Source organism: Nanorana parkeri, unplaced genomic scaffold, assembly GCF_000935625.1.
Source record: "Nanorana parkeri isolate BGI_ZX_2015 unplaced genomic scaffold, ASM93562v1 scaffold633, whole genome shotgun sequence".
In the NCBI taxonomy this organism is placed as follows: domain Eukaryota; kingdom Metazoa; phylum Chordata; class Amphibia; order Anura; family Dicroglossidae; genus Nanorana; species Nanorana parkeri.
In genome coordinates this window covers 647,545-662,325 of record NW_017306901.1, presented here as the reverse complement: position 1 = coordinate 662,325, position 14,781 = coordinate 647,545, and the positions used below count along the sequence as shown (strand labels likewise).

The window sequence follows — 14,781 nt, the reverse complement described above, 5'->3', positions numbered from 1 at the left end:
AAGTAAGACTCAAAGGGGACCCTGAAGCAGACCAGACCATTAAAATAATGAAAATATGTACCTGCGAAAGCCTCTCTTTTGTAGACATCCACTGTAGACAGCCCTAAAATTGGTCCAGGGCACTACTATTTTGTAAATAATGTCAGCAGCCCCTGCGGACTCAGGGTGGACACCCAAATTACACGCTACAGCAGTGGTGGAAATACAGACTGCCTCAAGTGCAGCCCCAGACATCCGAAGGGCAGCACAATCATATTGCTTTTGTGAATTAGCTATCACACCCCCAGGGGTGTGTCCCTGACAGCCTCGGCTGACAGGAAGTGGGTTAGATGATGCCGGGCATCATTAAACCTGGAAGATTAACAATGCAGGACTATTGCAGTGAAAGATGGAAAAACAAGACACTGGGAACACTACAGGTGCATTAAAGAAAAACTCTGGGAAAGCAAATTCCTAACCCTTGCAGCAGGGCTACCACTGCACTTTATCTAGTATTGAAAATAACAAAGGTACACCTAAAAATCGCAGCTGGTTGGCTGTTAGAGCACTCCCTCCCGCCTCTCTTCCCCTTCACATTCAATATACAGTGTACTTGACATGATGAGTCACAGGATCTTAGACTGCTGGAGCAGAGGGGGAGAGGGGGAGAGAGAGAGATAGAGAGAGAGGATAGAGGGACCGGTCCAACAGCCAGCTGCCTCAGAAGAACGGGTGAGTAAACCTTTATTTTCACACCTAGAATGAAAACAAGCACTTAACCTTTGCAGTGTGGGGGTAGACCCACTGCAAGGGTTAAGACATTTTCCCCCAGAGTTCTTCTTTAAATATACATTGCTGGAAATAAATGTTTATGCACATGTTGCACTCACAATTATTATATGTAGCCAAGCATGTCAGTAGATCATCAAAACATTCGACCACTGCATTCCGTTGGGAGTGGGTTCTCTAATAGCAGCAAATTAGTGGAATTCAAGGAGTATACATCAAAAGGAAACAGCACCGTGCCGATAATCACATGAACTGTAGAGGTGAAAAGCACAGTGTACATTAGAGATGCTAAACGACTGCACTTAACCCCTCTTCTGCCCTCCACACCATTGAGGTAAAATGTACTAGTGTGTGCACTGAAGTGTTGTTGTGAACTGCCCCATTTTCTAAGGTGTTGTTTTGCCATATTAATTGGTGTATTTTGTTATTAAAGATGGTTAGTAAACTAGTAGAAAGAAATGACTCAAAGGGCTCAAAAATAGCAACTTTTGCAATTTTAACACTAGGCTCATCCTTGTTTTGATGTCCCTTTAATTTTTTTTAATGTGTTTTGACCTATTTTTTTTTCCTATTGTGTAAAATGCCTCAAATAATAAAATATACCAAAATAGAGAAAACCTGAAAAAATATTTTTTCTCTATTTTAATAAACTTTTTTTTGTACAAATGTGTGTGTATGTATAGATATATATAGATATACAGGTGAAACTCGAATAATTCGAATATTGTGCAAAAGTTCATTTATTTCACTAATGCAACTCAAAAGGTGAAACTAATATACGAGATAGACTCATTACATGCAAAGCAAGATAGTTCAAGCTGTGATTTGTCATAATTGTGATGATTATGGCTTACAGCTCATGAAAACCCCAAGAACCCCAAATCCAATAAAACAAGGATTGTACATAGAACAATAACGGACCTCTGAAAAGTATAAGCATGCATATGTACTCAGTACTTGGTTTGGGCCCCTTTTGCAGCAATTACTGCCTCAATGCGGCGTGGCATGGAAGCTATCAGCCTGTGGCACTGCTGAGGTGTTATGGAAGACCAGGATGCTTCAATAGCGGCCTTCAGCTCTTCAATCAAGCACAGTAATCCCACGGTCATTGAACCAGGTTTTGGTGCTTTTGGCAGTGCGGGCAGGTGCTGTGGCTTGAACTATCTTGCTTTGCACGTAATGAGTCTATCTCGTATATTAGTTTCACCTTTTAAGTTGCATTAGTGAAATAAATGAACTTTTGCACAATATTCGAATTATTCGAGTTTCACCTGTATATCTATATCTATCTATCTATCTAGCTAGCTATACATCTAGATAGAAAGATAGATATATATCTACCCTATATCTATATAAAAATAATTTTCTTTATTTAGTTTTACAACATCCACAAATGCATTGGTGTTTGTAAACAAATCCATTCATAGTACTCGGTTGTGAAATAAGTACAGTGGTCAGTCACCATTGTCCTTTTTTTACCTGCCGACATCCACATGACTGTATTTGTTTGTTTACCTTCAAACCTATTCTAGCAGTGGTCAGGGGCAGTGTGACTGGAGGGGACATGGCCAGTGGAAAAGCGTTTTGGGAGGGTTGGAGGTGTGTAGGAAGAAAAAGGTGAAAATGGTGGTGTAGGCAAATCTGCAAACTATTTGCAGGGTTTGGTTATGCAGCAGCAAGTACTGATCTGTCAGCAGCGCAGCACTCCTGAACAAGCCAGAAGCTTTGATCTTACTTACACAGAAAGGCCAACAATGGCTTTTTTAGAAGCATAAAAAACCCTTTTCGCAGGTCTGGGCGTGCACTTTGAACACTGGAAGGACATATGTGGCCTACATGTTGGGCACCAAGTCTCTATGAGAGAAAGCTGCTCTAAGGAATTGACTTGTCAAATTTTAACGCAAGTTAAAAGGCACATTACAAGATAAAAAAATTGTTTATGGAAAGGAAAAAACACTATTCACCAAAACTAACATTGTTTGCAACAGACTAAACATAGAATATTTAAAGAGGAACCTTTCCCTGAGATCTCACAAATTTATGCAGTTTACAGATAAGATTTCCCAGCAATGCATTGTGATGTAACCTTCCCAGGATGCATCACTTAGGCACAGGCTACATCACTAATGCCTAAGAGTACCAGGAAGGGGGGAAACTGTAATTGTAAGTAAAAGAAAAATAAGTTTATTCAACTCATCAATGCAAGATGATTTCATGTCAGCATGCAGTGTTCAATGCTGATGTAATTTTTTGTGAAAGGTAAAGGGCCACTTTGTGTAATGCAACCCTATTGAGAATAAACAAAGAATTCTACAAATCTCCAATTTCTAGCCTGTTGCAGGCCTCAAACAGACAGCGTGTGGTTTTTTTTAGGTGAAAAATGTTGGTCACTGTGGACTCCAAACTTTGTAGGTCACACACATTTTTCTAAAGGAAACACACTGCAAGTAAGCATTTAAATACTTGATTTTTTTGGTATTTTTACCTACAAATCTTACTTGTGCACTTGTTACTCCTCTTTAAAAGGAGACCTATGAGGTCAGTGATTTTCACTCAACCTCATAGTTCGAGCCAACGTGCGACAATGAAAGTGTCGCATGTCGGCTCAATAGATGGGGAAGTGAGCGAACACATACCGTCACTCGCTCATTTCTCGATCCTGTCCCTGCAGAGACGCGTGACTGTCACTCACGGTTTCCTGCAGGGATTCCCCCCTCCCTGCTCCAATCCTCCAGCGCTGACTGGCGGAACGGATGGGGGAGGGGGCGGGTACAGCTGGCTCTGCCTCTAGATAGGCAGAGCCAGCTGTCAATCACGCAGCTGGGTGGATCTCGACAGTAATGTCGGGATCCGTTCCGGCTGCGGCAGTCTTGGTATACCGGGAGCTGTAGCTTGTGATATACTGAGCTTTGGGTCACGGGAGGACACTAGTTTATGTCTTCCCGTGACCCTTAGGAGAACTATGGGGAAAAACACTTACCCCCATAGTTCTCATTTAAAGGAGAACTATGAGGTGGTTGCTTTTCACTCACCTCACAGTTCTAGCCGACCTGTGACAATGAGACTGTCACAGGTCGGCTCAGTAGATCGGGAGGTGAGCGAACACATACCGGCGTTCGCTCACCTCTCAATCCTGTCACGGCTCTCTGCCGTAACAGGGGGAGGGGCTGGATTCCCCTCTCCCTGCTCCGATCTGCCAGCGCTGACTGGCGGAACGGACGGGGGAGGAGCGGGTACAGCTGGCTCTGCCTCTAGATAGGCAGAGCCAGCTGTCAGTCACGCAGCTGGGCGGATCCCTGCACAATTGTCGGGATCCGCTTCAGCTGTGGCGTCTCAGTATACCGCGAGCACATACCGCAGCAGCTCGCGGTATACTACTGAGCCTAGGGTGACGGGAGGACGCTAGTTTGTGTCCTCCCGTTACCCTAAGGAGAACTACGGGGAAAAGCCTTAACCCCATAGTTCTCCTTTAAGGAAAAACAGCTTATTGTAGGTTATCAAGCTTTTTCATGCCTATGTTGGTAACTATTAACAAAATTGTATCTTATTTGTGTATCACTCAGCTGTAGATCCTCAAATTATCTCTGAATTGGTGCTGATATAGTCAATCTTTCTGAAGGGTAGCTACATTTGTTCGCCATTACAACACGCACAGGGACCATGAGGAACAAAAGTAGCCACCCTCCAGAAGGAAGGATAGTGTCTGCACCAATTTCTGTGCAAATTACAACCGACGCATTTAATTATTTTGTATATTTATAGGAACTTTTTCAGACTGCACAGTAAGAACTTTCTAGAAATGAGATTGTCTTTCTGCAGATTATTTCTGACATAAATGGGTGTGGCTACACAGTTATAAAAGTGGATTTACATTAACTTGTCACATTTCATAAGACACCTTTTTTCTTTTTTTAAACAGCATCAAGAAAACCTTGGAAAAAAAGCCTTGTATGGTATTGTTACATTAGAAGGTTACATTCAGTTCAAAGCATTTCACAAGTGTCCAGCACATTTAGCTTACAATGATATAAAGAATTATCAAATTAAACAAAGAGAAAGGTTTTATAAGCAATACACGTGAAAACACTCCTGTTAGACCACTAAGGGTTAACAGTAATGCCAAAGAAGCATGCTTGTATGCACACTGTTTACACAGCTCTCCACACTGTCAGTTAGAGTTCAAATCATGTTTTTCTTGCCATGGACAAAGATACACTAATACATTCATGGGAAAAAAGTGTGCACGTAACATAGGAGTCTATGGAGATGCAAGTTAGGCAGAGGGAAGCTTAAAGTCTGCGAGCAGAAGTTCAATCATCTTACTTGCAGCATGTTCATTCTGTGTCGGCTTCTCTTACAGTTCATTTTGCCAAACTGCATTATATTTTATGTTTGCAAAAGCCAATGCGGTGGGAAAAAATAAAGACAACCACTAAATTCAAGTGACATTGAACTCCGGAATTAAATCTTAAAAATGCATTTAAGTACCCTATTAACAAAAATGTATCTTATTTGTGTATCACTCAGTTGCAGATCCTCAAATCATCTCTGAATTGGTGCCAACACTGTCCTTCCTTTCTGGGGGGTGGCTACTTTAGTTCCCCATGGTCCCTGTGTGTGCTGTAAAGTAGCTACCGCTCCAAGGTCACTCCTGTGATAGACTACAGTAACAATACATATTAGCAAACTAAAAGTGTGATTAAAGTCTATCATGGGAGTGAGCTTGGAGTGGTGGCTACTTTATAAAACACACAGGGACCATGGGGAACAAAAGAAGCCACCCTCCAGATGGAAGGACAGTGTCAGCACAAATTCAGAGATGATTTGAGGATCTTCAACAGAGTGATACACAAATAAGCTGCATTTTTTTTTTTTTAAATTGTTAAAAGGTAGTTGAATGCTGTTTTAGCCCTGGTTCACACCTAGGTGGCACCGTTTTTGCGCGTTAGCAGCATGCGGTTATTTGCGTGTTATGCACATCTGTACGCGCGTTTTAACGCGCGTACATGAAGACACGCGTATTAATTGGCAGCACATAAACTATCGTGGCCAATGGGAGAACGCGCATACAAACGCGCAAAAACGCTCACGAAAATGTGCAACATGCATTTCCAATGAAGTCTATGGGGAGGAAAAGTGCTTTTAACTTCCCAAAGAAGCTCCTGTATCTTTTCAGGCGTTTGGCTTTTTCCTGCTAGACGTTTTTCTGCTCAGGTGTGAACCTGGGCCATTGAAAATCATGGGATTTCAAACTTCTCAAAAACGCCTAGGTGTGAACCAGGGCTTAAGATTTAACTCCTGAGTTTAGTGTCATTTTAAGAAGAAAAAAAAAAAAAAGGACCCTTATTCCTTTTAATGTGGAAGGTAAAAAACCTTAAGAACTCTAGGGGAAGAAAAAATGTAAAATCTGCTAGGATACATGGAGTTAAGCGCGACAAGGTGAATGCCCCCCAGAGCTCTCTTTAATTTACAATTTGCGGTTTTATTGAGCATCAATAGTATAGCATTATTTCTGGGGCTCTGACACACTAGACTTTTCGGTCTTCTATACAGCAGCTGTCACGAGAGCTTCAAGAGCTGGCATAATCCTTGTTGCACTTAACTCTTTGTATTCCAGCAGATTTTAAATATGTTTTTTTCCTGCAGTAATTTTTTTAACACGTGAGCCCAGTTTTGCAACCTTGGAATGTGTTAATAAAAATGTGCATATCTCTGCAACTGCTTAGTGTATTTAGGTGAATTGTACATGGACAATTTGGGCCTTCATTTTGTGGTAAAGGTTCATGGATATCTCCTGATTATTTTTTTATATTATCAAACTTTAGCTGTATTTTTTTATTGCATTACCTTGACCTCCACCAAAGAACAACCCAAAATAAATTCTCCCACTGGAGACACCACATATGGGTAGATTATTTGTTGTTTGCACCTATAGTAATTGTTATTATTATCGTACCAATAAGAAATAAATGTTGTTTGTTTTCCTCCTAACTAAAACACAATGACATGGGACACTGGCACTGACACTTCCTGTTTGTGTGAAAGATATGGTGTTAAACTGGCCATACACAAGACATTTTTTTCAGCCCCCAGGGACTGAAAGAAGTAATGCTCAATTCCATCATCCACAATAAGCAGCATTGATGGGGAAATCTTCCCTATTGCAGCTGTCTATACACCTGAACAGTGAGTGCAGCTGACCGGCTACTGTGACTGTTCAACTTTCAGTCTGGCTCATTTGACCAAATCGACTCTTGCCAAACAGAGTAGTGCTGAGCAGTGTATGGCCAGCTTTACTTTCCTAAGGTCCGATATGTCCCCTGCTGAGTCAGACCCATAATTCTGCAATTAGCTGAGAGCATAAAATTTGAGGATTGGAGAACTCAACTCTGACTAAGCAGAGGGTGTCTCAGACCTCTGCAGAGAGAGCAGAGTCTCTCCTGCAGAATGCTGGCAGGGGACAGGCTTTTCTACTTAGGATGTGGCCGCTTTCTAAAAAAAAAAAAACTAACTCCAAGACTTTGCACTATTAGCCAATTTGAACAGAAGCTTCAATTGGGCTTAAGATGGCATAGCATTATTTGCCTTGTCCCAAACTAAAATCCATGCCAATGCACCTCTTAGCAAGTTTCGGTAAAGCTGTACCAGGGACAAAGACAGAGCTAGCTGATTTCGAGAATATAATTTTTGTGTCAAACGAAATATAATTTTTAGCACTTCAAAAGCTTCCTCTTATTATAAAAAAATCTTGAAATACTAGTCAGTAAATCTGTCTACTTACCCAAAGCTTGTTCTCATAGTAAAATGCCCCAAGCAGCTTAACAATGTTAGGGTGGTCACAGGTGGCCAAAATTTCTATTTCAACCATATAGTCTTCCAGCTCCTCCTCATTCTTTGTGTCTATAACTTTGGCAGCTGCAAAGACACCCGTCTCCTTGTTCTTGGCCTGGCAATCAAAGAAAGCAACAAAATAAAAAATGTTAGACATTCAGTAATACATTTTATATTACAATGCATTAATTATAAATGGAAGATAACAATGGCTGTAAAGACAATGCAAGATATAAGCACGATTCCCAATAGGCTAAAGATTAATTGTATTAACATTTTTAAAAGAAATGGGACATAACACACCTCATAAAAAGGAACTACAAAGAGAAATATGTACAAAGTGCTTCAACCAGTGTTATGCAAATATAAGCAGCACTGCATGTAACATTTTAGGAATATCCTACGAAAGAATACCCAAAAGGACATTCAATCCTAAGTGAACATAATAAAGAACAATCGATCAGAAGAGAAACTATCTTGAGAAAATTACATTTTTCTTCCCCCTTCACACAACAGCCCGACAACTAATGGGCAAAAGCTGCTTAATTCACACAGAAAAAGTTTATGTGCAGTTTTGCAGGACCAATTGCTGTGCAAATCCTTTTATAAATGGACCCTTAAGGCCCCTTTCACACTGGCAGTCCAACTCCGGCCTGATCCGGAAAAACCAACGGAGCAGTGTTCTGTTTCGACAGATCTGATAGTACCAGATCGGGGGTAATCTGAAGTAAACAGTGTACATCAGAAATGTCACCAGCACACCAATGGATGATGTCTAAAATAAAGCGCCATTTATTCACGCATATTGTCACATCAAAAATGCAACATTTTGGGGCCACGCAGGGTTCCCCTCATCAGGCTTAATATGACCAAGTCATGTTAAGCCTGATGAAGAGGACCCTGTGTGGCCCCGAAACGTTGCATTTTTGATGTGACAATATGCGTGAATGAACAACACTTTATTTTGGACAACATCCATTGGTGTGCTGGTGACATTTCTGATGTACACTGATGAGTGGCGCCACCCGCAGTTGCTTCAGCATCCACCTTTCAGCACAAGGGGCATTCAGTAAGAAGTGCGGCAGTTATCTACAGTTATATCTGATGTAAACAAAAACATGTCCATTTACATATGATTCCCAAAAGACAGACATGGGGTCGGCCATTTCAGTTTATTTGTTCATTGCATCGCAGCGGTGACATCCCATCTGTACCGTTCCGATCAGGAAGGGATCCGTGCACAGGCAGTTATTAGGGCGGGGGGACTGATTTCACAAGTTCTTGCTTGAATAGAGCCAGACGTAAGGAGCTAGCTAACCTGCTGGAAAAGTTACAGGTAGCAGAGTTGGCTCATAAGTGAACCGGTTTGTTGGCAGATGAGCAGACAATGGACTCCTTGCGACTGGCCTTGACTAAAGCAACTGAAGATCGAGTTTGTAAACGCTTAAGGTTTAGGTCTCATAAATTTTAGGAACAGGAAAAAAAACCTGGTAGAATTCAGACAGCTTCAGGAGAAATGGTCCAACATACTTCTAAGATCACAGAGGTCTTCGGGCAATATTATGCAGCGTTTTATAACTTACCTGGAGGAGACTCTCAAATAACTATAGATCAAAAGCGTTTAGCTATATGGGATTATGTGACTGCTGCGGGCTGCCGCAACGTGTCAGCTCAGTAAGCAGAAGATCTAGACAGACCAATATCGTTCCAAGAGTTAGAGTATGTCATTAAGGGTCTCTCTAACGGCAAAAGCTTGGGACCCGATGGGTTCACAAAAGCCTGTTTTTTAAAAGTTTTTATTATTACTAGGCCTCCCAATGTGTAGATTTTTTAACACTATTACCTCAGGAGAATTTATGCCGTCTTCATTTGTATCAGCACATATTTCAGTGATCCATAAAGACTGTAAAGATCCCACGTTACCTCAAAATTATAGACCGATCTCTCTCTAACACAGATGTGAAAATTATTGCAAAGGTTTGGCCAACAGAGCGGGATTTCTCTTCCCGACCTTAGTCCACCCAGATCAAACAGGTTTTATATAAGGAAGAGAGTTAAGAGACAACACTATCCGTGCTTTTCATTTAATCCACTAGAAGGAAGCTGACTTGGCCTCTCCTCCATGTCTTTTACTATCGACTGATGCGGAGAACATGTTTGATAGTGTGGACTGGGTGTTTCTGGAGGCTGGATATCGGCACTCTCTAGTAATACGGAAGCTCGAGTAAAAGTCAATGGCTCATTGTCTTTTCTGTTTGAAATACGTAATGGAACGAGACAGGGATGTCTGCTTTATTATGCGCCTTAACCTTAGAACCTTTTCTCGCTAGGATAAGAAATAACCCAGATATACATGGGATTGTAATGGGCAATTTAGAGTGTAAAGCGTCTGCATATGCCGATGACATTTTATTTTCTTCAACTCAACCTCTGATTTAATTGCCTAATTTGCTTCAAGAACTGACCATATACGTTACCTATTCCAACTTCCATATTATTTACTTTTTTGTCGTTAAATTTATCTCCTGAAGCTATTTCAAATTTGTGTACTTCATATACTTTTGCCTGGACATCGTTTTCGTTATATGGGAATTCAGCTCCCAAATTCCTTGAAACAAGTGTTTGAATTGAATTATCTACCTATTTTGAAGGCAATTACAGGAGTCCTTCATTCCTGGGATAAAACTCTGTTTACATGGCTAGGACGTATACATATCCTGAAAATTAATGTCTTACCGAAGATCTTATTCCTTTTACAGTCAATTCCGATTAAATTGCCGCCCTTTTTTTCTGTCAAATATGCAGTTTATTTCTGCAATCTGTATGGAATAATAGAAGGCCCCGGCTATCTATAATATCTTGAGACCTACTAAACGAACTTGTGGCCTAGGTGTACCAGATGTCTCTCTGCACTAGAAAGCTATTGCTTTATAGTTTATATAACGTCCCCTCTCACAAGACATACTTTGAAGGTGTGGGTTACAATTAATAAAAGTCAGAATTTGGTTCCAAACATATCCCCCCCCTGACGCCAATAGGTGGTTTTCAATGGTTTATGCCAGGGGAACATTTATCATATTTTCAGACACGGCCTGCAGATGGAGACGTCCAGACATGTAAATTTATGTCAGATAATTCTCTTATTGCATTAGACACACTGTTGGAAAAATAGGGTATTTTTCCGATTGACTAATATATATAAATATATATAATATATAAAACTGATACTTACAACTTAGCAATTTGTTACGAAACCCGTTGCGTTTTTTTAGACTCCTTCAGTCATTAACTTTTTATGAACAGCTTTGTAATTCACAAGTGAACCCTGGCCACTCTCTCTGCCTGTTGTACAAATGATTACTTAAAGTGAGCTGGAAAAGGCTCTATGCATTTTATTAGGGAGCGGGATATGGGGGTCTCTAACAGACGCACAAGCGAAACAGATTTGTGAGCGGTTTCATACTTCCTCTGTAGATTCCAGATAGCAAGAAACTTACTATAAGGTGGTATTGGGGACCATATTCTTTAAGTATAATTTAACAAAAAATATGTACCTGGTAGCGGATTACCAGGTACATATTTACATGTCTGGTGGGACTGCCTGAAGTTAAAATCCTTTTGGCAGGACATGAGAACAAACTCATTTTATTTTGGATGAAACTTGACCCTTTACCCCTTTCTGTTTCATTTAGTGCCTTTCCCTATAGCCAAATATAAATCTATGTCTTTGCCTCATTTTCTTAATGCCGCAAAAAGGTTAATTCCAAGATGTTGGGGAAGTTATGTGGTTCCTTCAGAGTGGACTGTGTCCATCAGGTTAATGAAAATATGGATTCAGAAAAGTGGATCACAAATTGTAAGAATAAATATGAAAAGTTTAATTTATGGGCTACAATGGATGCAGTACTGTATTCAGGTGAAAAGGAAGGGAAGTAATCTCAAGGTAACTTTAGTAAGAATTGGCTAGCTCTCCATATATACCTATTTATATACTTATATTTTAAGTGTTATGCCTTTTTATACTCCGGAAATTTGGTTTATTTGTTGTTGACATGTTATTAGTTTATGTATTATGTAAAATGTTAAATAATAATTCTTTTTAAAAAGAGCCAGTTAAAGGTCTATAAATTTTATAGCAACGTAAGAGGTTATGCAGGACAGAGCTGGATGTTGTCAGTCACGATGGATCCAGGATAGAATAAAGACTGCAGATATCAATAAAAATGTCTGGAGTCCAAGTCGTATAATATTTTGAAACAATGTCATAACACAATATTCAGATTGACATTGAGGATTTTGCTAACTTTTGCTGGAACGCCTTCTCAATCAAATTGCAAAATAATTTGTTCATATACCTTGAGCAGGCATCTGTTTGCACAGCACACAAAACCTTGTTTTTATTTCGTCACAGGTAAAAAAGAAATATGCTGTTTAACATAATCCAGCCACAATTTTTTACTTGTGATCCACAGTGTCTATAAATGACTAAAGACGTACATAAACATTCCAACCATTGACAAAAATACACAAACCAAGGAAAGCCAATAACACAAGAGATCTGAGAAGAGCACGGATTTAAAATCAAGTTTTTCTGGCAGCAAATAAATTCCAGACTGGATGACACCGACAAGAATAGGTCAGCACGGAACTGCAGATGAATAGATCTGAGAGGAGACACTTGTGCTTTCCTGCTACATTCATTCCTGGTGGCAAAATGATCCACTAGTAAAACAAAACAAAAAAACAGACATTCTGTCATCACAGCACACAAGAACAAAAATGAAAGGCTAAAAATCAGCATGTGCTGTGAGCAGTTGTCCAGTCTAGACTAGATCCAGATCTAAACTGTGTACAAGGAGTAAAGGGTCACAGGAAATGCCAGAATTCCCACTGAAAAGTGGAAGTTTATATTTCCACTACAGATAATATAATAAATGCATATGATTGCATAAAGAAAGCATAATATATAGCATAAAAATGTGTAAAATATGTTTATAAATACATGACCCAAATCTGTTATGGTTTCAATTTAATAGGTGTTAATCCACCAAATCTTGAGTGGCCTTTTTCATTTTGTTGTGACTGTAGTCAGGAAACTACACAACCAAATACAACCCAGAAGTAAATTGAATACGTGTAAAAGAAGCAATGCAGTAATTTTTATATTATCATTTATTCACAACTGACAGTAGTGCAGCAGGTGAGCAGATATTAGCCTAAACGAGTACTCAGGATATAAAGAGCACACTTTCAGTACAAATTTTTAAAACACACAATGGAAATGTATCAGAACTGGAGCAAACAAAATCTAGAGGAGTTGCCCATGGCAACCAATAAGCTTTTCTCTTTCATTTTTCAAATCTTAACTGAACAAACTGAAGAGAGAAGCTGATTGGTTGTCATGGCCAACTGCTCTAGATATTGTCTGCTCCAGTTTTGATAAATTTCCCTCAGTAAGAGTCTGGTAAGAAAACAGAATAATCTTGGGTAATCCTTATGTGTGGGAACTGAAAGAGAAACATACAAACTCAGACCCTCTACAGTTTATAAAAGCAGAAGTTAGCAATGGGATGGGACATTTATTTGGTAGAAAGTGACCAACTTCTGCAAACCACAATGCTATATATATTTTTTTTAGAAAAATGATAGGTTTGAATTCTTGCCAGACTAAGACTTAAAAGGAGAACTATGAGATGAGTGATTTCCACTTACCTCATAGTTCTAAGCCGACCTGTGACAATGAGACTGTCACAGGTCGGCTCAGTAGATCGGGAGGTGAGGGAACACATACCGGGTTCCCTCACCTCTCGATCCTGTCACGGCTCTCTGCCGTGACAGGGGGAGGGGCTGGATTCCCCTCTCCCCGCTCCGATCCTCCAGCGCTGACTGGCGGAACGAACGGGGGAGGGGGCGGGTACAGCTGGCTCTGCCTCTAGATAGGCAGAGCCAGCTGTCACTCACGCAGCTGGGCGGATCCCGTCATCTACGTCGGGATCCGCTCCAGTTGCGGCGTCTCAGTATACCGCGAGCTGTAGCTCGCGGTATACTGAGCTTAGGGTAACGGGAGGACGCTAGTTTGTGTCCTCCCGTTACCCTAAGGAGAACTATGGGGAAAAACACTGACCCCATAGTTCTCCTTTAAGGTGCCCATACACTCTTCGATTTTTGTTCGGACATTTTCCACAAATGGTCTTTTCGAATGATAATCGATCAGTTAATGGGACACCAGCGATTTTAATTACTGTACTCCTAGCCGAACTTCCTGATTCTGTCAGGCTGGTAAACCTTTTTCGAATTGAATGAAAATCGATGGATTTGTGGCGTTTTGGTACAAGAAAAAAAGATTGCACCGAGAACACTGCACATGCACAAACGAAAATCTGTTCTGTCGATTGCTAAAATTAGATGAGTTAGTACTGCTAATGAATGATTATCGAAATCCACATTTGTCTGTGCTTGATGGGCTATTAGAGCTAGAATTGAACCAGGGTTCTCGGCAGCAACAAAAGTTTCCGATCGAAAATCTATAGGTGTATGGCCAGCTTCAGAGTGTGAAATTAGGGCAGAAGAGTGCAAATTGCACAAGAGAAAATTAAAAAATCTTCCGATATTAAAGGGGGAACCATACAAAATGAAAGGCATTATGTAGAGCTAAGAACTGAAAAATCCGTGATCTAGGGCTGCAACAACTATTAGGGATGCACCGATACCACTTTTTTAAGACCGAGTACCGATACTTTTGATCAAGTACTCGCAGATACCAATTACCGATACTTTTTCTTAAAGGGACAGGTCACATTTTTTCTAAAGCAATACAAACTAATGCTGTAAGGTCACTTTCTTAATATTACGATTCATGAGATGACGAGAGAGCGTGGCGCCGCCTTCCCGGCCAATCAGAATGCCGGGCGCTTTTGGGGAGGAGGTGCGGCACGCAGCGTGTGTGTGGAGCGTGTGTGGAGCCGTGAACAGGGCCAACTGATCGGAAGCCGATTAATCGATTATTGAAAAAGTTGACAACTTTTTCAATAATCGATTATAATCGATTATGTCGATTAGTTGTTGCAGCCCTAGTTAATATGCCAGTACCCAAAAGCAGGGCGGACAAATGAATAAATTAATATGCAATTCAGAACCCAATCTATCCAATCTTTTTATTTTAGGAGCCAGCTCCATTGACAA

The 14,781-nt window shown here is 40.5% G+C and overlaps 1 protein-coding gene across 5 annotated transcripts in view; it reads right to left on the bottom strand.

Moving 5' to 3' along the window:
* Positions 1-14,781, bottom strand: part of STK10 (serine/threonine kinase 10) — a 131,514-nt gene that overhangs the window by 82,487 nt on the left and 34,246 nt on the right. For all 5 annotated transcript variants that reach the window (XM_018563114.1, XM_018563115.1, XM_018563112.1 and 2 more), the window contains exon 2: positions 7,550-7,714. In XM_018563114.1, the coding sequence (XP_018418616.1) occupies positions 7,550-7,714 (165 nt within the window). The remainder of the gene's footprint in view (positions 1-7,549; positions 7,715-14,781) is intronic.